We start from the raw sequence: 20,667 nt of genomic DNA, 5'->3' as shown, positions 1-20,667 counted from the left end.
GGTCACACGAATTGCCACTAGTTTGGGTGTTTTAAATTAGGCTCAAATCTCTTACATCACTGTTTCTCGCCCAAAAATTGATCTGGCTTATTTGGTTCAAGGGCACACTCTGAAGAGTGCTCCAGATGGCTCTATTATATTTTTCTTTCCCGGCTATGTGAACAAGATCCCACTTCCTAACCAGGGACTTCGTTTATATAAAAGCCGTGGTTTAACTTTTGAGTTGCAGCCTATGGAAGCACCTCGCAGGAGTAGCGTGTCTGGAAGAATGACCAGAAGCAGATCCCGGAATGCTGCAATGGACATGCCGCCACCTCCACCACAAGCTTTTCATGGTTATGCAGGATATGCACCATCTGGAGGAATGGCCGGGTCCTCATCCAGACAACAGTCCGGTTGGGATCAGTATATCCCGCAACCGGAGGCTGGAGGATCATCATGGCAAAGTGCAGGTAGCACTGAGTGGGACCAAGCTGCGCGCGCTAACTGGACCTACGGCAGTAGTTCCAGTTCAGGCGGGGCACCCCCACTCTTTGCTGCCCATCGCACATTTTCAGCTCAAGGGTATCGTGACCTCACTCAGGGGTTTCACGACGTCAACCTCCGGGTCGGTGATATGGACGAAAGGACACAGCAAATCCAAGGGACTCTCAACCAACATATTGAAGACTCCGCGCGGCACTACACGCAGCAGCAAACAAATCACAATGCCACTATGGAGCTGCTTCAAAAGTAGTACAACGAAAGTCAGACTTTCTACCGGTTCTATGGTTATCATCCTGGACCCGGTCAGTAAGCCAGCTTGGGGGGAAGGAAGCCCGGAAGGTAACATGTATCCATGCATCTGCATATTTCCCTTTCATCATCTCATTTGCATTGCATTGCATAAAAAACAAATAAATAAATAAAATATATGCTTTATGTTTTTATTTCTCTTAGTTTATCTTATTTTCTCATGAGCGGTAAGAGTTCTCTAGTCGAAATGATGAACAATTGCTCTATTTCAATTTCCTCGTCATGCGTAATTTACAACTCATATTCTCCAAGAACTGAGTTTGTTGGTCTTAAAAAGTTTACCCTGAACCTGAAATCTTGTGGGTTGCGAGTGCATGATCTGAGTCTAAGCTGTTGGGGAGTATGATATGATGAATTAGAGTTGCTACAAACTTGTTCTGAGCAAAATTTTACATCCGGAATTTTCATCTGTCAAAATTGCAAAATGAAAAGTTCCTCAGTGATGGAAAATTCCTACCAGAGCCATATGCATGAAGCTTAATCTGAACGATCCAATACAAATGCTACTTGTCATCATGTTGAGCTTTGCTAAATTTTGTGACCTTTGTGAGTTTCTTTTCATGCTCTCATAATCAAGAATCATGTACACACCACCTTCACTTGCTAAATCTTCTACACCGGAAGATAGCACATCTATACCATCCATCTCATACTATTTTTAAATGCTCCTCACCTTATGATGTCTCTCCCAAATTTCTTCAAGGAAAGCATGAGCTATGAAAAAAAAGGGCACATGAAGACCCATGCATTGAAAAAAAAAAGAAATATGGGCGCATGAAGGTCCATATAGTAAGATATAGCTAGCCATGCCTAAAATAATTAGAAGGGAGAGATCATACATGGAGTACTTTATTGTCTTCCATTTCATCCACCACATATCCACACACTTGCACTTCTCGATCACGGTTGTATGACTTGTTTACTCTATTGGGTTCGATCTTTGGCTTTGCAAAATATTTGAAACAAGTATGCCTCGTTTTTCTCCCTACCATGAGCTCTACAAAAAGCCTTTTTAGAAGTAGGAGAAAGAAGGCATGCAAAGGCCTTCGCAAGGAACCATACACTTTGAGTGATTCGAGAGCGTCATTTGAGGAACTTGTTTTTATTTGAAAAATATTTTAAAACCTCCGGATGTAAAGTTGAGCAAGGAATGAGTGAGTGGTGCTTTATGAATCGTTCTATCTCTCAACCGCCCAAGGAGAAAGCCAAAAGCCCCATGGAGACTAAGGTAAAATGGGTGAGCAAAATTTTTGCCAACTTATTCAATTTGAGGTAGAATGTTTAATTGTAACTTATGCATGGTGAAGAGATGAAATATTACAGCAACTCCTGATCAACAACCTAAAGTCTAGCTTTGCTCAGGGACGAGCAAAGTTCAGTTTGGGGGATCTTGTTGACGCTCACTAACGACCATTTCTGAGCGTCAATATGGTCACAATAAATGGATGAACTTGCATTTCTTACATTCATGTCGTTAATAATTCACCGAATTCCACATGTCCCTCTAGATTTCTATGAGTGCAGATTTTGAGCTAAAAATGAAGGGCGATCATACCCTTTTATCCAAGGAGCAAGACGCCATCCAATCAGACGCCACCACACGAGCATCACATGGATTGGAGGGCCCACCCGAGAAGCAAACCGACTTAAAACAAGCCAAGTCAGCATCTATGAGTGCAGACCAAAAAGTTGCACGACAAAAGGATCAAGCAGAAAGATTTCAAACCAGGAGATAAGGTATTACTCTTTAATTCCAGAATCAAGTTGTTCGGACATGGGAAGCTTCGGAGCAAATGGGAAGGACCGTACTCTGTCGTTGAAGCCGTGCCACATGGAGCAATCACACTCCAAGATGACGATGGTAAGATCTTCAAGGTAAATGGTCATCGTTTAAAAATCTTCCTAGAACCTGATAATAAAGAGTATGATGTGATTAATTTCATTGACGAAACCTAGCCTTGAACTCAATCTTCCAAATAGATAGACTAGGTAACCTTTATCATCCTAGGGTCCTTTTTGTTTTGTTTTGTCCCCGAATAAAATGCAGGCAAATGAATAAGTGTGGGGGAGTCGCCCGACTCCCATATCATCCACACGCAGAAACGCCAAGGTAAGCACCTCCAAGTATGTCCTGCTTTTGACTTTAAACAAAGCCCTTCCTGGAGGTAGCCCGAGGATCACCAGAGTAAGTCTCATGATGAGAGTAAAATTTAGTTTGAATAAATTTTAGGGCTCCCTTGTTCTTAAAACCAGCAGAGCCATTATTTTGTTTCCATCTTGTTGTTTTGAATTCAGCACCAGGTTCAAGTACAAGTGTGGGGGAGATCTCTCAAGATCACCATTGCCATACGCATTCGAGATCTCCCACATGTATCGCACAACATCGTCTGCACTAACATGACAAGGGACAAGGCAAGGACACTACTACCTAGATCCCATCTTCTCCAAATGCTATGGTTTGTGCATCCTCTACCTCTCACTCTCCCCAACTTATGAGTTTAAATGAGAATCATTGCAAAACATTAAAATTAAACTCAAGGTTATCCTCTGGTCGTGTGCTTCTCTACTTTTGGCTTGCATACTTTTTATTCTTTGCTAAGCCTGAGCTTGTGAATCATATCTTAGGGAACCCATAATTGTTAAGTTGTTGAAAAGTGAGATATGGTTTGATGGATGAATCCTTGCTTTCTCTACTTATATGTCTGGGAAACTTTTATCAAAAGGAAAACCTCCATAGCTTTACAACTCCTTGTGTTTGTCCTACCAAAAGCCATATGTCGATATTCGTGATAGAACCATATACATATGTGCCTTGTTGTTATATTGAGCTTCATCAAACTTTGTGACCCTAGTGAGATGTCTTTCATACTTGTTTGATCAAGATCATGTGCACTACACCAGCTGAACTTCTACTCTAGAAGTCGGCTATGCCATTCCATCCATCCACAAAATAAACTCCATATTTAAAGATCTCTCTCTTTCTCTAGTATCTCTCAAATGAGACATGGGCTATAAAAAAAGATGGCATGCCCAAGAAGCATGACCCAAAAAAAATAGGGACACATGAAAGTCCTAGTGTTGAAAAAAATTTTGGACACATGAAGGTCCAAGTAAAAAAAATATCTATAATAGTATAGCCATGTCCTCGTATTATCCAAATAAAAGGGAGAGAGATCCACAAAAGGAATATTTCATTTCCACCATCCACCTTCCACACACGTGCACAATCTTGATCAACTTGTAGGATTTGTCATCTGCATGGATCCATTGTTTGATTTTTGCAATATATGTGACACAAGTGCATGCTTCTACTTTCTCCTATCATGAGCTCCACATAAGCCATCTTTAGAAGTAGGATGAAAAAAGCAATGCTTTGGTGAGGATACATACACAATGAGCGATGTGAGAGATCCTATGGAGAAGTAAAGCTATGGTTGTTCTTTGCACATATATATATATATATATATATATATATATATATATATATATATATATATATTCAAAATCCCTGTCATATGGCAGGAAAGTGGAGGAAACTGAAGTCAGCACTGTTCCACTCTTCAACTTCCCAAACCTTTATGGTAGACACATCAAAATTCACAGGTAAAGGTAAGGCTTAGAATAATCTGTATGCAGGTGCCATATCTTATTAAGTCGGGTCCGCCTTAGTTCTAGCCTTTACTCGAGGACGAGTAAAGAACTAAGTGTGGGGGATCTTGTTGACGCTCGCTAACGACTCATTTCAAGCGTCAACAATCGTGCAAAAGTTGAGCATCAGAAGGAATAAATGTTAGCATAGGGTTATTTATTGACAAATTCCACAGATGCTGGTTTGAGAATGTGTGCAGGTGAATTTGGGCCAAAAGCGCAAGAAACTAGCAAGTATGATCCAAGGTATAAATGCTCAACTACATACAAGGATCAAACAACCCACTAGATAGTCTCACATAAGAAGGAATGCAGTCCGCAAGCAAGGCAACATGTCATCAATCCGAGGCAACACCTTCTCGATGAATTAGACGCGTTCATGAGGGTCCACGGGCCCACCAGAGCTACCAAACCGCCTCAAGACAAGCCATGACCCACATACATAACATGGGGGCCCACCTAGCAGTGTCCAGATCAAAAATTGGGCTGTTTGGCCACCTTTTCTGGTCGACCGACCTACATGGTCGGCCGACCATAGGTCAACGCCTCTGGTCCTCCACCTTCCACATGTCAACTCCTCATTCGATGCATAGGTCAATTCCAGGAGGAAGGGGCCCAATCTCGGGGCTGAAGAGGCCATGGCACCCCCATATATATATGAGGAGGGGGTAAGAATCAAGACATCCATCAAGTGCTCACTCAAGTCTCCTCTTGCAATTAGAGTTGTCTTGTAAAGGTTAGTGGTAGAGGTACTCAGGAGGGGCGCTGATTTGTCGGCGCTCTTCTCCATTTTGTACCTCTACGAGAGTGAGAGAGTAGTTCGAGAGAAGTGCCGGGGTGTCGGCACTCTGCCCCAACTTGTACCTCTACGGATGCTACTACATTCTTCGGGTTTTAGTAAGTATTCGTGGTTCCTATATCTAATATTTTACTTGGTATAGTAGATGTTAGTAGTGCTTGTAGTTGAGTGAGATCAGTTCTCTTACTCCCGGGTTCGTCGCTCTGTATTCGTACAGTGCTGTAATTTGCTACAGGGATCCATATGTAGTTAGACTACAGTAGTAATCAGTAGCGTAGCCTTGGTGTCTAGGCTAAGGGTTATCCTTCGTTTGCCTTATATCCCACGGTTTGTTAGAGGTAAGCCGTAGCCCTATTGGTCCTTCGTAATCCTCCACATTTGGATATAGCGTAGAGCTGTTGGTCGGAGTCGACTGGCAGACCAGTTGTAAGCTGGTGCCCGAAGCGAGTATTGTGCCCGAGAGATCGACCTTTAACTAGGCTATAGTGCTATCTTAGGAATCCTCTCTACCCTTCTACCTATCCTGTTGTGTCCTTGGACTGATTAGAATAGAAGAGAGTGCACACACGTTCCCTGTGGATTCGATAACCCTTGGAATGCTCTGAGGTGAAAGCTACAACGGTATCCGTGCGCTTGCGGATTTATTCGTGACACTAAAATACCCAACAGAAGACCATGCTAAGCACTTATGCATTGTTCTTCAATGCCTCAGAGATCATCAGTTATATGCTAAGTCTTCCAAATGTGAATTCTGTCTAGATAGGGTGAAATTCTTGGGCCACATGATTTCTAGTGAAGGCATAGCCGTTGATCCTAGCAAAGTGCAAGAGGTGATGGACTGGAAACCTCCCACCTCCGTTCATCAAATTCAAAGTTTTCTTGGTTTAGCCGGATATTATCGCTGTTTCATTTCGGATTTCTCCAGAATTGCTAAGCCTATGACTGAACTGTTGAAGAAAGGAGTGGAGTTTGTGTCGGATGAAAAATGTGAAAAGGCTTTCCACACCCTAAGGGAGCAGTTGACTACAACACCTGTCTTAGCTCAACCTGATAATACCAAGTCCTTTGATGTTTATTGTGACATGTCGGGCACTGGTCCTGGTTGTGTGCTCATGCAAGATAAGAGAGTTATTGCTTATGCTTCACGAGCTCTTCGGCCCCATGAGCAGAATCACCCAACTCATGACCTCGAGTTAGCGGCCGTCATTCACGCCCTAAAGATATGGAGGCATTATCTTATGCGTACTCATTGCAATATCTACACAGATCACAAAAGTCTCAAATATATCTTCACTCAAGCCGACCTAAATATGAGATAAAGAAGATGGTTGGAATTAATTAAAGATTATGATCTTGTGGTGCACTATCACCCAGGCAAGGGTAATCTAGTAGCGATGCACTCAACCACAAGGCTCATTGCCATTGCTTAACCATGGAATTCTATACGGAAACATTATGTCATGAGATGAGAAAGCTCAATTTGGAAATGGTTCCTCAAGGCACTATAAATCACATCTCTGTTGAACCAACCCATCATGATCAAATCATCATGGCTCAACTAAATGATGAGGGAGTGAAAATCATCAAGCAGAAACTCTCACAAGGGGAAAAGAAATATAAATATTTTTACCAAGACAAGAATGGAGTTCTATGGTTTGAATCTCGCATAGTGGTTTCAAAGAATCATGAGCTCCGAAAACAAATTCTTGACGAGGCACATCTTTCGAAATTCTTGATTCACCCAAGAAGTAGCAAGCTGTACCAAAATATTAGGTAAAACTTCTGGTGGACTAGAATGAAAAGGGAAATTGCTAAATATGTTTCGGAATGTGACACTTGCCAGAGGATAAAGGCCAGCCACTTGAAAGTAGCCGGTATACTTCAACCTCTGCCTATACCATCATGGAAATGGGAAGACATAAGTGTGGACTTTATTGTGGGGTTGCCAAACACCTCTCAAAAGCATGATTTCATTTGGGTCATTATTGATAAACTCACAATGATGGCATATTTCATTCCGGTACATACTACCTACACTACCAAGAAATATGCCGAGATTTATCTCGATCGCATTGTTTGCCTGCATGGTGTACCAAAAATAATTATCTCCAATCGTGGTGCATAATTTGTAGCACGCTTTTGGGAACAATTGCAAGAATCTATTGGTACTAAATTGATTCGAAGCTCAGCTTATCATCCTCAAACCGATGGGCAAACTGAGAGGGTGAACCAAATCCTAAAAGATTTGTTGAGAGCTTGCGTCATTCACTATGACAAGAGTTGGGACAAATGGCAAGCTCTAGCGGAGTTCTTATACAACAACAGCTATCAAGCAAATTTGAAAATGGCACCATTTTAGGCCTTGTATGGTCGAAGGTGTCGTACTTCTTTGAGCTGGTCGCAAGTCAGAGAACGAGTGGTATTCGGACCCGATTTTGTAATTGAGACAGAAGAAAAAGTGATAGTAATTCAAGCAAACCTTAAAGCCGCACAATCTAGGCAAAAGAGCTACTTTGATAAAAGAAGAAAACCCTTGCAATTCAAAGTTGGTGATCATGCCTACCTTCGGGTCTCACCAACCAAGGGTGTGCAAAGATTCGGAGTGAAAGGAAAATTAGCTCCCCGGTATGTTGGTCCGTATGAAATTGTCGAGATTTGTGGACCCGTGGCCTATAGAGTGCGACTACCCCCGCAACTATTCGCCATACACAACATCTTCCACGTCTCTCAACTTAAGAAATGTGTCCGAGTTCCCACAGAAGTTGTCAAACAAAAAGACATACAGATAGAACCGGACCTCTCTTATGTTGAACATCTTGTCAAGATTCTTGATTAGAAGGAAAGAATTACTAGAGGAAGGGTCATTAAAATGTATAAAATCCAATGGAACCATCACACTGAGGAAGAAGCCACTCGGGAAATAGAAAGCTATCTAAGCCAACACTTCCCTGGTTTTTTAAATTCTCTTCCAGGTACACGCACTGTCAATGTTTAGCCGCCAAGCCTACCTAGGGTTACCCCAAGGTAGTTGATTATAGGCAGGGATTCGCCGAGATCTAAAATGCGATAGTGCAAGGAACACAAGATTTAGACAGGTTCGGGCCGTCGGAGCGTAATACCCTACGTCTTGTGTGGTGGTTTGTATTGCCTTGAGGAGATTATATGTTGGCATATGTTTTGGAGGGGTCCCTGCCCGCCATTATATAGTCAGGAGGACAGTGTTACATAAAAAGTCCTAGTCCAGTACCATAGGAGTCCTTCCCAATGCCTATCGGGTAGTTTCCTTCTAATCGACTAGTTCTACTTCTGTATGAGTAGTTACAATAGAGGTAAGGTACATTCCATGCGCTATCCCTTACTCTAGAACATTCTACGCCTGTGAGCAGTCCCGCTGCCCCGGGTCAGATAAGCCCCCGAGCTCTTCGTAGCCGAGTTCTGCAGGCATCGAGTACTTCTGAAGATGTCTTTGAGTGCTTCGAGTAGTCCATTGAATGCTTTCATCATTCAGAATCTTCTGTCGAGTACTTCGAGTGGTCTTCCGAGTACTTTCTTCGACTGCTTCGAGGCTGTGAGGTGCTCAAGCTCCGAATTATCATCTTTTATATGGTGCGCGATAAACTTGCGCACCATATGGAGTAGCCCCCGAGCCTTAGGTTGAATCAAAGAATCTGGTTGAGGCTCAAATCTATCTTTTCTTCTTCTCCAAAAAATTTGAAAATGAACCATTGATGACACGTATCCCGCAGCTCCCGAGCCTTGAATCAAAATTCCAATAATTTAGAATTAAGGATCAATGTCATGGCAGAGAATTTTATTCTGATGGTATAATCGGGTGGATTAAATATTGCGACCTGAAACCCTCTTTTTTGGAAAATAATCCTAGAAAAAAATGGTTAAAGAGATAACAATATCAAGAATCCCTGAATAACTGCTCAGAAATAAATCAAAACGCGAGATACCGCTTTGTCTTCTGATAATTTACACAATTGCCACCGCCACTGGTTATTTAACCATGCGGTTACCTAGGGTTTAACCATTCGCTACCTTGGCCGCCATTTCGCCTTCTTGCTCTTGCCGCCATCAAGAACAGATCTAATCTTGAATCCTTTCTTGCTTGCTCCCAAACCCTACTAGATCGCCTCCTGTCTTTCTCCACCGCCCTCATCGTTTGAGCCCCCGAGTGTATGCACGCAAAGCGACTCGTAGATTTCCAGATGGCTCCCAAGAGATCCAATGGAAAGGTGAAGGACGATGCCAGGAGCGCTCCAACTCTTGATGATGGGTGGTTGTCAAGTAAGTGCACTGAATCTGACATTCTTCCTCTTGTCGAAGAGTGTTTGCTTCAGCCTCAGTCGATTTTCAAGTGGCGGTCCGCTTTTAGGCACAGTCGCCCTTTCAAGGAGACGAACGAAAATGTCCTTTTTACCTCTTTTGTTGAACGGGGTTTTGGGATTCCCACTTCTGATTTCTTCCGCGGCCTTCTTTACCATTGGGGGATTCAAGCACACCACTTGACCCCGAACTCCATCCTCCGCATTTCTATTTTTGTTCATCTGTGTTAGGCGTTTCTAGGCATCGAGCCCCACTTTGATCTTTTCAAACACCTGTTCCATCTCAAGCCACAACCCTGTGGCGAAAACCAATATGTTGTTGGAGGTGCTGGGCTACAGCTGCGACAAGGGATGGAAAAGGTGTACATCCCTTACAAATTGTCCGGCAAAGTGATCAACTGGAAGGAGAAGTGGTTCTATGTCGAGAACCATGCACCAACATTGCTGAGTAGGACTCCTGGAGTCCCCAAGTGGCATGGTGAATGGAATCAAAAGCCTCAGAGCCTGTTCCAAGTAAATGATCTACTGGACAAGATTAGGGATTTGGCGGAACACCTAATTGGAGCTTCTGTTGTGATGTCTTGGACGAGTTGTCGAATCCAACCATTGCGACAACGAAGCCATTTCGGATTCCACTGTATGGGTGTAACAGATCCGTCCTGGTTTTCCTTTGACAAGATTTCTGAGAAAGAAGTGATGCATCGAGTACGTCGAGTGTTCAACGGAGTTCTTGGCGTCCCAGTGTTGTCAGACGCCATTACCATAAAGGATCCCCCTAAAGAGGTAAGGGAAAGTAGCCGATTGTACTGAATGGCGTACTTGTCATTGTATGTCTTGTAATCTAAACTGTATGTTTCTTGTTGCAGGAGGATATAAATGTTTATCGAAGTATGCCACCAGTGCTAGAGGTTGCGAGACCTGAGCATCTTCTTCCAAGTGCGTATAGACCGAGTCCACTTCCATCAGATGGAGATACTGACGAATCAGGTGCAAGGTTGAGCTCTGAATTTGATGAAAATTTCTCCTCTACAGACTCTGAGGAGGTTGCTGGCACAGGCGATGGTAATAGGAGTCCGAGTGTGGAAAGGGACTCGGGCATGAGTCATCCCAAAGCGCTGAGGACGACAACGCGCAAGCGTAGGGCCGCAAGCTCGACCGGAGAAGCCAGGTATGTATAATGATACATTGCTTGTCACTTTCAGCCATGTGTATGTCGGTATATTCCTTCATCTTTTTTTTTTGATTTTCTCTTTCTTCCTTGCTTCAGCTCAAAGCACTCCAAGCTAAGGGTTGAAGCTGCAAGGGATGATTCTGGGGCAGGTAGGGATGTATCACCTACCCCAGCGGACCTGTCAAGAGATGACAAGGCCATTCTGCCAGAGCAATCTGTGCCGGCGAGTGGTTCTGAAGAAAATCCGCCTCCAGAGCTAGCTTCTGCGGGTGGTGAAGAGACTCCTTCTGCCCAGCAGGATACTCCTGCGGGTGAGGAGAGGAGTGTGAGCCCCCAGCAGGGGCTACTGCCTTCTGCATCGAGTGCTTTGGTGACCATTACGGTCCCAAAGCTGCTCAGGGCAAGGAAGCTCCTGATCAGGAAGTCGACCTGGTGAGTCTTCTGGTTTTATCTTCTGCATGTCCAGATTTATCCGCCAACTTCTTTTACGAGTGCTTTTTCCTTTGTTGTGCATGCAGCAAAGGGGTTGACTTGGGTCTTGGGGGTGCTGGCCCTGGCGTGTCAGAGCCGGCCACCGATCCCCGGCCGACGGTGGTGTCGTCTCCCCCGGTTGTGCCATCGGTGGATGCTGGTGCAGCTGCGGAGGAGGCAGCTGCGGGGATGTACCAGCCTTCGAGGAGTCAGCAATCTCCAAAGAGGGCGACGACCTTCTTCAGCTGGAAGGTCCAGAAATTCATGCAGGTGAGCCAATCTTGTGTCCTCCTATGGATTGCAGTTGATTCCCTATTGCTTGATTTCTTCATCTAGATGAGACGGCAGGTCCAGATCCTCAACATCCAGCATCCGAGGAAGAGGAGGCTGCAGATGCTGCTGCTGAAGAGGAAGTGATTCCTCTGTCGACGGGAGGGGATTCGTCCTCAGCTATTTCTGCACAAGGTCTCCCGTTGACAGGGGACAAAATAAAGTTAATGCAGCAGAATATGGTTGAATGCCAAAAATTTTTGACTGTAAGTATCTTTCTTATCAAGTACTTATCTTTGCGACTAGTTAGTCAACTTATGCGTTCCATTGCAGGAACTTGAGCATTACGAAGCTGCAAAGTCCCAGGAGCTGGAGAAGTTCAAGGCTGAGCAGAACCAAGAGAACAAGCTCCTTAAGGAACAAATAGCCAAGCTTGCAGAGGACAAGAAAGCTCTCGAGGAGAGAAACAAGTCGCTGCAGGAAAGAAACAAGTCAATCTCGAAGAAACATAAAGGTGAGTGGTTTGCTTGTCTTTCCCTTAGTTGAAGTAGTCGAATAACTCCCTTGCGATCTCCTTGTTTGCTTATAGTCTATGTGTTCACGCAGAGCTCAAAAAGTTGTTGTGTATCGTTACTCAGATGATCTGGAGAAATTCGGCAAGATGCTGAAGGATGCTGACAAGCAGTTCGTCGAAGTTGCAATGCAGATCAAGAAGCTGGCCGAAGAGAAGGAACTTCGGGAGAAAGAGCTCGACGAGCTGAAGGCTACTGCTCAGGCCATTATTGATATGGTAGATCCACCCGAGGAGGAAGCTGCACAAGGCAAGATTCTGTTGGAGCGTCTGCAAGGAGCTCCGCAGAAGATCGTCAAGTACCTCTCGGACACCAGTCGGCAGTACGTTTCTCATGTACTCGGGTTAGTGAAATCCTATTGGCCGTAGGCAAACTTGACCCCGCTAGGCGAAGGTATGTTAGTAGAGTGTATCGAGAAGAGATTCGCCAATTTTGTGGCGGGGGCAAGGCAGGTAGCTAATAAGATAGTGGATATCTTAGAGTAGGAGCCTGTTGCAGAGCCATAGTCAGCCTGTAATACAATATTTGTGTATGCCTTGATGTAAAACTGATCTGTGTAATGTACTCATGAAAACATGATGTTTGCGATGTGATATTCAGTTTATGTTTGTCGTAGGATGTAGATATCCTTTGTGACTAAACATTTGTTTTTCGGTACGTCCTCTGTCGTGTTTATGCATGAGAATACGATACACGGTGTTTGGAGCGTATGGGAGGAATTGACCTCGTGGTTTTTTGCTTGGTTGAGTAAAAAACGAGTAAATCCCTCGGGATCGAGTAGGTGTAATGATCTGTAATTACTCGATTAGTCCTGAATCGTGTTCTGTTGAGAGATAAGTCAGGGACTAGAGTAAGGTATCTTGTGTTTGAACAAGAATAGTTTTTTTGTTGTGTTGGCTTGTGAAGCCTACAACTACTCGATTATTCCTAATTGTTTGTTAGGAAGGAATAGGATAGGTCCCTCAGTATCGAGTAGGCGTGACATGCCGTGGTTACGTGATTCCTATATCTTTCCTTTGAAAGATTGGAAGTAACTGGTCCTTTATTAGGATGGAAGTCACTGTTGGAGAATGGCTTATTAGTGCCGGTCACAGGGCGTATTAGTGCCGGTCCCTGTGGCCGGCACTAAATGGCCGGCACTAACGTGACAGACGTTAGTGCCGGCCACTCTGACCGGCACTAACGCGCGCGTGTTAGTGCCGGTCCGACATACCAGCCGGCACTAACGTGCCCGACCCCGCCCGACTCCTCACTGCAACGTTAGTGCCGGCTGATATAACTAGCCGGCACTAAATGTTTTTTCTTCTTTATGTTTCTTTTCTTTTCGTTTTTATACGTATGGCTATGCGTATTTCTACCGTATGTGACTGCATAGTCGTACTATTTGCATTGCACAGTATTATTAGAACAGCATATTACACTAACATTATTTATATATATATATATATTTGTCATGTATGGAACACTTAGGAGTTCAAAAGTACATGAGATATTGCAAATTATTAAGCACATCAACTATAGTAACGTATCAACTTTCTCGTCGTCGGATCTTCTTGGGCGACGCTTAGACGGAGATCGCCATGAAATTCGCCCTTAGGATTTATGACTTCATCGAGTAGAAATCCGCATATAGCTTCTTGAATTGCCCTGATCCGAGCGATTTCAATGAGTTCTTCTTTCATCCACCAACGCTGTCACATTTTTCGATAAAAACATGAGAATAAAAAATAATGAATTAAAATAATGAGCAGATGTGATTGTGCTCACGTACATTGAATGCCTCCACTGTCATTTGCCCTTTTTCACTTGCAAAAGAGTTGATCCACTCGCATACGTAGTATCCACATAAGTTGTTTCCTTGGCCCTGTCTCCAACACTATGGACAAATGTGGGTTACGATATAGAATTTTTCTGATGTTTATTGCGAATGACATTAGTAGTGAGAGTATATTCATACCGGAAAATCAGTCACCCAATGAAGAGGCTCGATTTCACCTATGGGCAAGCCTATGTGTTTGTGGAGGTAGCGACTCCATGCAGTATTTACCACCTCGATGATATCTTGGTACTTTGATATATCTTGCCTTAACGAGTCGTACACCAAGACCTTGTGCTCCTCAATCCGAATACAAAGCAATATCCAATGAAAGCTGTGCATATACATACGCATAACCAATTAATGTTGATCATAATAGTTATTAAATAGTATTATTAATATGAAGGGATTGAAAAAAAGAGGCTAACAAAGAACGACTCACTGATGGTTGTATGGCAAGAGAATGAAGGGACACATGCTATTTTTACGCAACCCCCTGTATATAACATTGACTATGTCTCTAGAATTTTGCGCTAACGATTTCTCGTGTATAATATCGGGGTCGAAGAACCCGACGTTATGGAAGTTCTTCTTTCGGCAAATTTGAATTTTTGACCTACGGGACACAAGAAAAACGGGGATCAGTCAACACACAAGGCTAAAAATAATGAAACGAGAGACAATACTTACATGCACCATACACTCATGAGGGACTTGTGAAGGGCATCTTGATGGTATAAATCGTAAAGTGCTGCAAACTCGATATATACATCATCTCCCCCCCGCCAGAAATGCTCATCTTTAATCCGAGCTGGGAACATCTCTAATTCATTAGCTTTAGATTGCACGGCATACCATTTGTGTAACTCGGCCATTCTCGTTGGTAGGAATGGTAGCAACTCTGGCCATATCAAAGGTTCACCAAGTACAAACTTTTTCTTGCCGCGTGCATTCTGTAGGGCCTCCCCAAGCAATTGAGCCCTTGTTAGATCAGTTTGCAATATCATCCCAGCCATGGTCAATGGATCTCTTGATTCATCGGGACATTCTTCACGCGGCACTATCAACGGAGGGATCGATTGTTTGGACTGCTCTCCGAGCTGGGGAACGGTCTTTGCATTAAGCCGCCGATTCTTGGGGTTGCTGTAGCTCTTTCTGATCTGACGATCATAATCCGACTCCCTTTCTTTCTCCTTGGTAGGATCTTTAATGAAGTGTTTAATGAAGTGTGCCTTTGCAACCGGATCTATTTCCGGCTTCTTGTTCGCAGCCTCCCTCAGTAGCTTGCGCTTTAGCAAGAAGGTTTGAAACGATTCTTCTGCCTCTTCCTCTTCTGTAGCCTTCGCTTTCTTCTTTCTTTGCTGCTTATGAGATGGTTGGACCGAAGGTACCGTGTATGCCTTCTGTCGCTGACTCTGATTCTGTTGTGCGGCTGGTGATGATGCCGGAATTGGCTCGCTTTGTGCGGCTGGTGATGGCGGATCCTGTGCGGCTGGTGATGGCGGATCCATGCTGGGGTCCCGTGCAGGCGGTGGAGAAGGTGGGCCAACACTAGGATTCCTGTCATCTAGCATTGGTGATCTTTGCCTTGAGCACCGAGCAGAATCTGTGGCTGCTTGCACCAATCTTATGTCGCGCTTTGGCCACGCGATCCATGTGTGTACGGCATGTTGTAGTTCTGTTTCTTCAGGACCTATAGGGATCGGGAGGTCCATGTCTTCCCAGCGTTCTTCAGTAATTCGGTCAACAAAGACTCTGGCGAATCCTTCAGGAATCGGCTGGCAATGTATTGTCCCGCCCTCTTCTTGGACTTCCACATAACCCTCAGCACAAACTTTGAGCTTTTTCCCATAAAGAACTAGAAGCTCACATTGGGTCCTAACGGTGATGTCGTCAATGGGGTCCCTCGGCCTGTCGGCACCCAAATTAGGGTGCTCTGTGGAAGCAACACTGCTACGACGCTGAGAAGGGGGGCTAACCTCCACATTGGCAGCTGGTTGGTCCGAGCGTTGCCCAACTGTTGCCTCAAGTGACATTATCCGATTTTCTAGGCTACGGATCTTCTCTGTCACTACTGCCTTGCTTCTGCATCGGCTTCGGTAGGTTTCGAGATCTCCGGAAAAGCCATATTTCCATGGAACTACGCCCATGCCTCGGGTCCGTCCAGTGTGTTCCGCATTCCCAAGAGCGTAAGTCAGCTCGTCATTCTCTCTGTTGGGCTGGAAGGTTCCTTCTTCCGTACGCCTCATTGCGTCGTCGAGTCTTTGGGCAGCCTCTCTTAGTACGTCGCTAGTCACAAACATTCCAGTGTCGGGGTCTAGTGTGCCTCCATGAGCATAGAAGTAATACCTTGCTCGTTTGGGCCAACTCAAGGTCTGCGGTACGATTCCTTTTACAATTAAATTATTTTCCATCTTTTCCCATTTCGGAACAGCAACCTTATAACCTCCAGGCCCAAGTCTATGGAAGTTTGTCTTTTTGCTAGCATTCATTTTGCCTTGAATCGAGGCTGCCATGCTATCAGCACTGTGCTTGTAATTCACGAATTCATTCCACCACTCTCGTTGCTTCTTCCAGACTTTATCAAAATCTGGTGTGAGGCCCTTGTTGACAAAGTTTGCGACCAATTTTTTCTTGAACGAGGCGAACTGAATTGCCATCTTCTTAAATGCCCATCCCTTTACTTTGTCAGCTTTGCCTGGGGGAAAGTTGAAGTGCAACGACACCTCTTTCCATAACAAATCTTTCTCTGAATCTGGCACGATATCTTCAGGTCGATCAGAGACTTTATTTTTCTTCCAAAGCTTATACTTTATGGGGACACTTTCCCTAACAAGATATCCCAATTGATTTACAAATGTTGTCTTAATTTGACCAGGGGCTAGTGGCTCGCCGGTTGCTTCGTTGATCTCCGTGATGGTCGTACATCCTACCATCTTCCTCTTGGAGCCACGTTTCCGTTTAGGCTTCGTCGATCCTGATGCCTGAAAGAATCGCAAATTTATCAAGCGGGTTGCTAGCAACTAGTGGACGTCGCGGCAGGTATGCGTAACCTTCATAACCCGCAAGCAAGGGTTCCAGATCGAAAATTATCATGATATTAGGTAACTTATTGACTGAAACATTCATAAGAATTTATAGCTGGAGCACGACTCCTTACACAAGGACTGAAATCATCAACAAAGCTAGCAACATAACACAAATAGTTACCTAACATATCTTGCTCCTAACATATATATTGACAAAACGTTTATCCTGATGCCTGAAAGAATCACTAAACTTTTATACCTCGGCTTCCTCGACATTTCCTTCTTCCTCCCCACTAATATCTTGCTCCTCGTCGCCATGATAATGCAAGTTTAAAAATTGGCTGCCATCGTTCTCGTCCTCATCAAACTCTGGAGCTATGTGCCCAGTACTACCACGAATGAGCTCGTGCATTAACTCGTCTTGGTTGTCCGTAGGATCCATTTCCACTGCCTGAAACAATAAAAAACAAAGAGAGTGTAGGATTAGCTGCGTTAGACTTATATTGCTATCTGTGTATTTACTCTTGAGTGTAGGATGTTTCTTGGATATATGTATAGATACTTGTGTATCTTCCCTTTTGGGCACTGTAATTCATTTGAGCTGCATACCTGTCACAACTCACAAGGTGCACACATCTGCATGTTGCATGCGAATTGACATGTTTTTATCTCAGGATTTAGTTCCTCCTAATTAGGTTCTCTGCCTGATTATTGCTAAGACACTTCCTTCTATAATCATTTTCCAGGGCCAATACAAGTCAACTTTGGTCTGCCCAGTCTGTGGAAAGGTTTCAGTGACTTTTGACCCGTTCATGTATCTTTCCTTGCCCTTACAATTTGCATCAACCCGGAGCATGACTACCGTGGTTTTTACTTGTGATGGAAGTGTTCCACCAACACAATTCACTGTAAATGTACCGAAGCAAGGTAGGTGCAGGGATCTATTACAAGCCCTTGGCAATGCATGCTCACTTAAAAAAGTGGAGAAACTTCTAATTGCCGAGGTTCGTCATTATGCTTACTTGACCTAATGTACAGGTTGGCAGGTTTATTGATCATCTGTACTTATAAATTTCCTTGAATTTATCTACAGATACGGAATCATAAGATCTACCGTTTTCTTGATGATCCAGTGCTTCAACTGTCTACAATAAGCGATGATGACCGACTGGCAGTATATAGGCTCCCGAAACTGGAAAAGAGGGCCAATTATATTCAGTTTGTGCATCGCCGTGAAGACTTGTAAGCAAAATGAAAAAGAAACTTATGTACATTTATCTTCTTGCTAGAATTACAGCTGTAGTGGCTTGCTTGGTTTTTATTGAAGTGAACCTGACATATGCCATGGCAATATGCTGCTTACATGATTAGCATAAATACTTGTTGCGAATTCATTCTGATAATATTATTCTTTGCTATTTGTAGGGATCATGCAAACAATAACAGTTTGGCATCTTGGAAACCCTATGGTGTTCCTCTTCTTGCACAAATACCTCGCAATGAAACTGTAACAGGTTTTGATATCCATGAGTTGGTTCATAAAATGCTTGTGCCCATGCTAAGAAATCAGGACTCACCACAGTTGGCTGCCCAAAATTCTCCCTCCTTGCATAGTTATAATACTGACAGCAGCAAATTGCAGCTACAATTGATTGATGATAGCAACACAGTCATAGGAAAATTGAATGATTCTATCAGGGTCCCACAATCTTCACTTGCAACAATATTTTTTATCAATTGGTCCAAGGAAGATATGAAAAAGATTAACACTGATCATTTAGAATACCTTCCAGAGGTGTTTATGTATGCTCCTCCTGCCAAGAGGAGGATTATTTGCTATTATGTACTCGCATAGGATTATTGTAAATGAGCATTTGGGATGGACATTTCCTACAGCTACAGTTTATTTTAATCCTGCAAAAAAAATCTGGCTACTACATAGTTGCTTTTTCTGGTTTCAGTTTCACTAGCATCATGTGTTGATTTTACTGAGTTCTGATGGTAGTCATGTAGGGTGAACTTGCATTAGCTTTTGGTGAGCTACTGAGAAAACTCTGGGCTCCTGGAGGACGTGGCCCAGTTTCTCCTAGACCATTCAAAATGAAGCTTTCTCGGTTTGCATCTCAGTTCAGTGGATACAACCAGCATGATTCACAGGTTTGGTTGTCTCTTTAGATTGGTGTTCCATCTTATTATTTTTTCTTTCCTGCATCTGTACCTTGACAAAATACTGCAGGAGCTTTTGGCATTCCTCTTGGATGGACTCCATGAGGACTTGAATCGTGTGAAACATAGACCTTACATAAATTCTGGAGATGCTGATGGACGATCAGATGAAGAAGTTGCAGATGAATATTGGGCAAATCATATTGCTAGAAACAATTCAATCATTGTTGATGTTTGCCAGGTTAGTTCTACATATTGGTGTGACACATTGGTACCTGATAAATTCTAATAGCCAATTGCAATTCAGGAATTCAGGAATGCACTGAATCAATGCTGATGGACATATTGTTGATGTTTTTGTATTTGCACTGAATTAAGGAATGCATATTCCTCTAATCTGTTCACTCAAATTTTAGAAAATATTTATGAGACAAGAAGCAAGAGCTTTACCTGGGATTGGGCGAAGAGGAGGCCGGCGCCGTTTCCGGTGAAGCGCAGGGCGTTGGGGCGGCGTCGGGGCGGCCCCGGGACGAGGTTGCGCCGGCGAGGCACCAGGCGGCGACGACGACGAGGCGCGCAGTGGCGCGGCCGAGGACGACGAGGTCGGGGCAGCGCGCGGGCTGGGGCAGGGCGGCGTCGGGGCGGCACCGGGGGACGAGCTCGCGCTGGCGCGGCGGGGGATGCGAGTGCTGCGCGGCCGGCACGGCGTGCCGGGCCGGGGAGGTCGACGACGACGCGCGGCGGCGCACGCGGGGGAGGGACGGCCGGGGACGGGGGCGGCGGCGAACGTCGATCTGAATTTTGTGAAGTGTGGGAGAGAAGGGATTTATGGGGGGAGTGCTCGGTTAGTGCCGGCTAACAATACCAGCCGGCACTAACATGCCCTCTGTGACGTCATCTGGCCATGTTAGTGCCGGCTGGTAATTCTAGCCGGCACTAATGTTCGTACGTTAGTGCCGGCTAGAATTACCAGCCGGCACTAACCTGTCCCACCTGGCGCGAACCAAATTTTGCCCGCCCCAATTCTCTTTTACACAAAATCTTTAATATTAATAAATTTATTCGTAATAGGCTTAATAATTAGATTAACAAAACAAAAATTGATGTCTTGTTTTTTTAAGTATATTGTTAATTATATCTACACAATAAATAGTAATTGAAGTAAATGAATGAATATGCTTGCATTATCAATTATGTGTAGTTTATACGGTTTATATGTATATATGCTTCTGTTATTCATAATAAATCGAAAATATTTCATTTTTATCCATGCAAAAATATTCAAAAAACTTTTCAGTAATAGCTTATACAATGATGTAATCAATTCGCAAATTACTTGATTATTTATTTGTAATTTATTGTTTCAACGCTTCTAGTAATGCAAAATTAGTGAAAGTAAATAATATTTATACCATGCAAAAATATAATATTATCTGAAGATGATATTGTGTTCTAATTGCATGAATAGTATCGAGAATTGAGATAAATACGACACGATGTGTTACATTACATCACTTAATGAGAAAATACAATATATAATTTATATAAAACTACTACTCATTATCATTATCTACTGCAACATTGATGATCTTCTTTTTG

At 43.7% G+C, this 20,667-nt stretch overlaps 2 protein-coding genes across 3 annotated transcripts; both read left to right on the top strand.

Moving 5' to 3' along the window:
- The first annotated feature begins 11,277 nt into the window (after positions 1–11,277).
- On the top strand, positions 11,278–12,672 carry LOC120706794. Its single transcript, XM_039991521.1, has 4 exons — positions 11,278–11,485; positions 11,552–11,751; positions 11,819–11,999; positions 12,124–12,672. The coding sequence occupies exons 2-4, from the start codon at positions 11,713–11,715 to the stop codon at positions 12,423–12,425; spliced, it is 522 nt and encodes a 173-aa protein (XP_039847455.1). The 5' UTR covers positions 11,278–11,485; positions 11,552–11,712; the 3' UTR covers positions 12,426–12,672.
- Positions 12,673–16,932: 4,260 nt separating this feature from the next.
- LOC120706792 (ubiquitin carboxyl-terminal hydrolase 5-like) lies at positions 16,933–19,009 on the top strand. 2 transcript variants are annotated; one of them, XM_039991520.1, is made up of 3 exons: positions 16,933–17,829; positions 17,996–18,144; positions 18,328–19,009. In XM_039991520.1, the coding sequence occupies exons 1-3, from the start codon at positions 17,815–17,817 to the stop codon at positions 18,755–18,757; spliced, it is 594 nt and encodes a 197-aa protein (XP_039847454.1). In that variant the 5' UTR covers positions 16,933–17,814; the 3' UTR covers positions 18,758–19,009. The 2 variants fall into 2 exon arrangements, with proteins under 2 accessions (XP_039847454.1, XP_039847453.1); XM_039991519.1 differs by having other exon boundaries at positions 16,933–17,906.
- Positions 19,010–20,667: the final 1,658 nt, after the last annotated feature.

The sequence above is a fragment of the Panicum virgatum genome, chromosome 5K (assembly GCF_016808335.1).
Source record: "Panicum virgatum strain AP13 chromosome 5K, P.virgatum_v5, whole genome shotgun sequence".
In the NCBI taxonomy this organism is placed as follows: Eukaryota; Viridiplantae; Streptophyta; class Magnoliopsida; order Poales; family Poaceae; genus Panicum; species Panicum virgatum.
Note: the sequence above shows the minus strand (reverse complement) of the source record. Positions and strands in the feature narration are given on the sequence as shown.

Excerpts from the sequence above, each read along its gene's own strand:
- LOC120706794 (XM_039991521.1), top strand. The coding sequence starts at position 11,713 with ATGCAGCAGAATATGGTTGAATGCCAAAAATTTTTGACT. Across the intron at positions 11,752-11,818 it reads AATGCCAAAAATTTTTGACT|GAACTTGAGCATTACGAAGC; the intron begins GTAAGTATCTTT and ends GTTCCATTGCAG. Across the intron at positions 12,000-12,123 it reads AATCTCGAAGAAACATAAAG|ATGATCTGGAGAAATTCGGC; the intron begins GTGAGTGGTTTG and ends ATCGTTACTCAG.
- LOC120706792 (XM_039991519.1), top strand. The coding sequence starts at position 17,715 with ATGTATCTTTCCTTGCCCTTACAATTTGCATCAACCCGGAGCATGACT. Across the intron at positions 17,907-17,995 it reads AGAAACTTCTAATTGCCGAG|ATACGGAATCATAAGATCTA; the intron begins GTTCGTCATTAT and ends ATTTATCTACAG. Across the intron at positions 18,145-18,327 it reads GTGCATCGCCGTGAAGACTT|GGATCATGCAAACAATAACA; the intron begins GTAAGCAAAATG and ends TGCTATTTGTAG.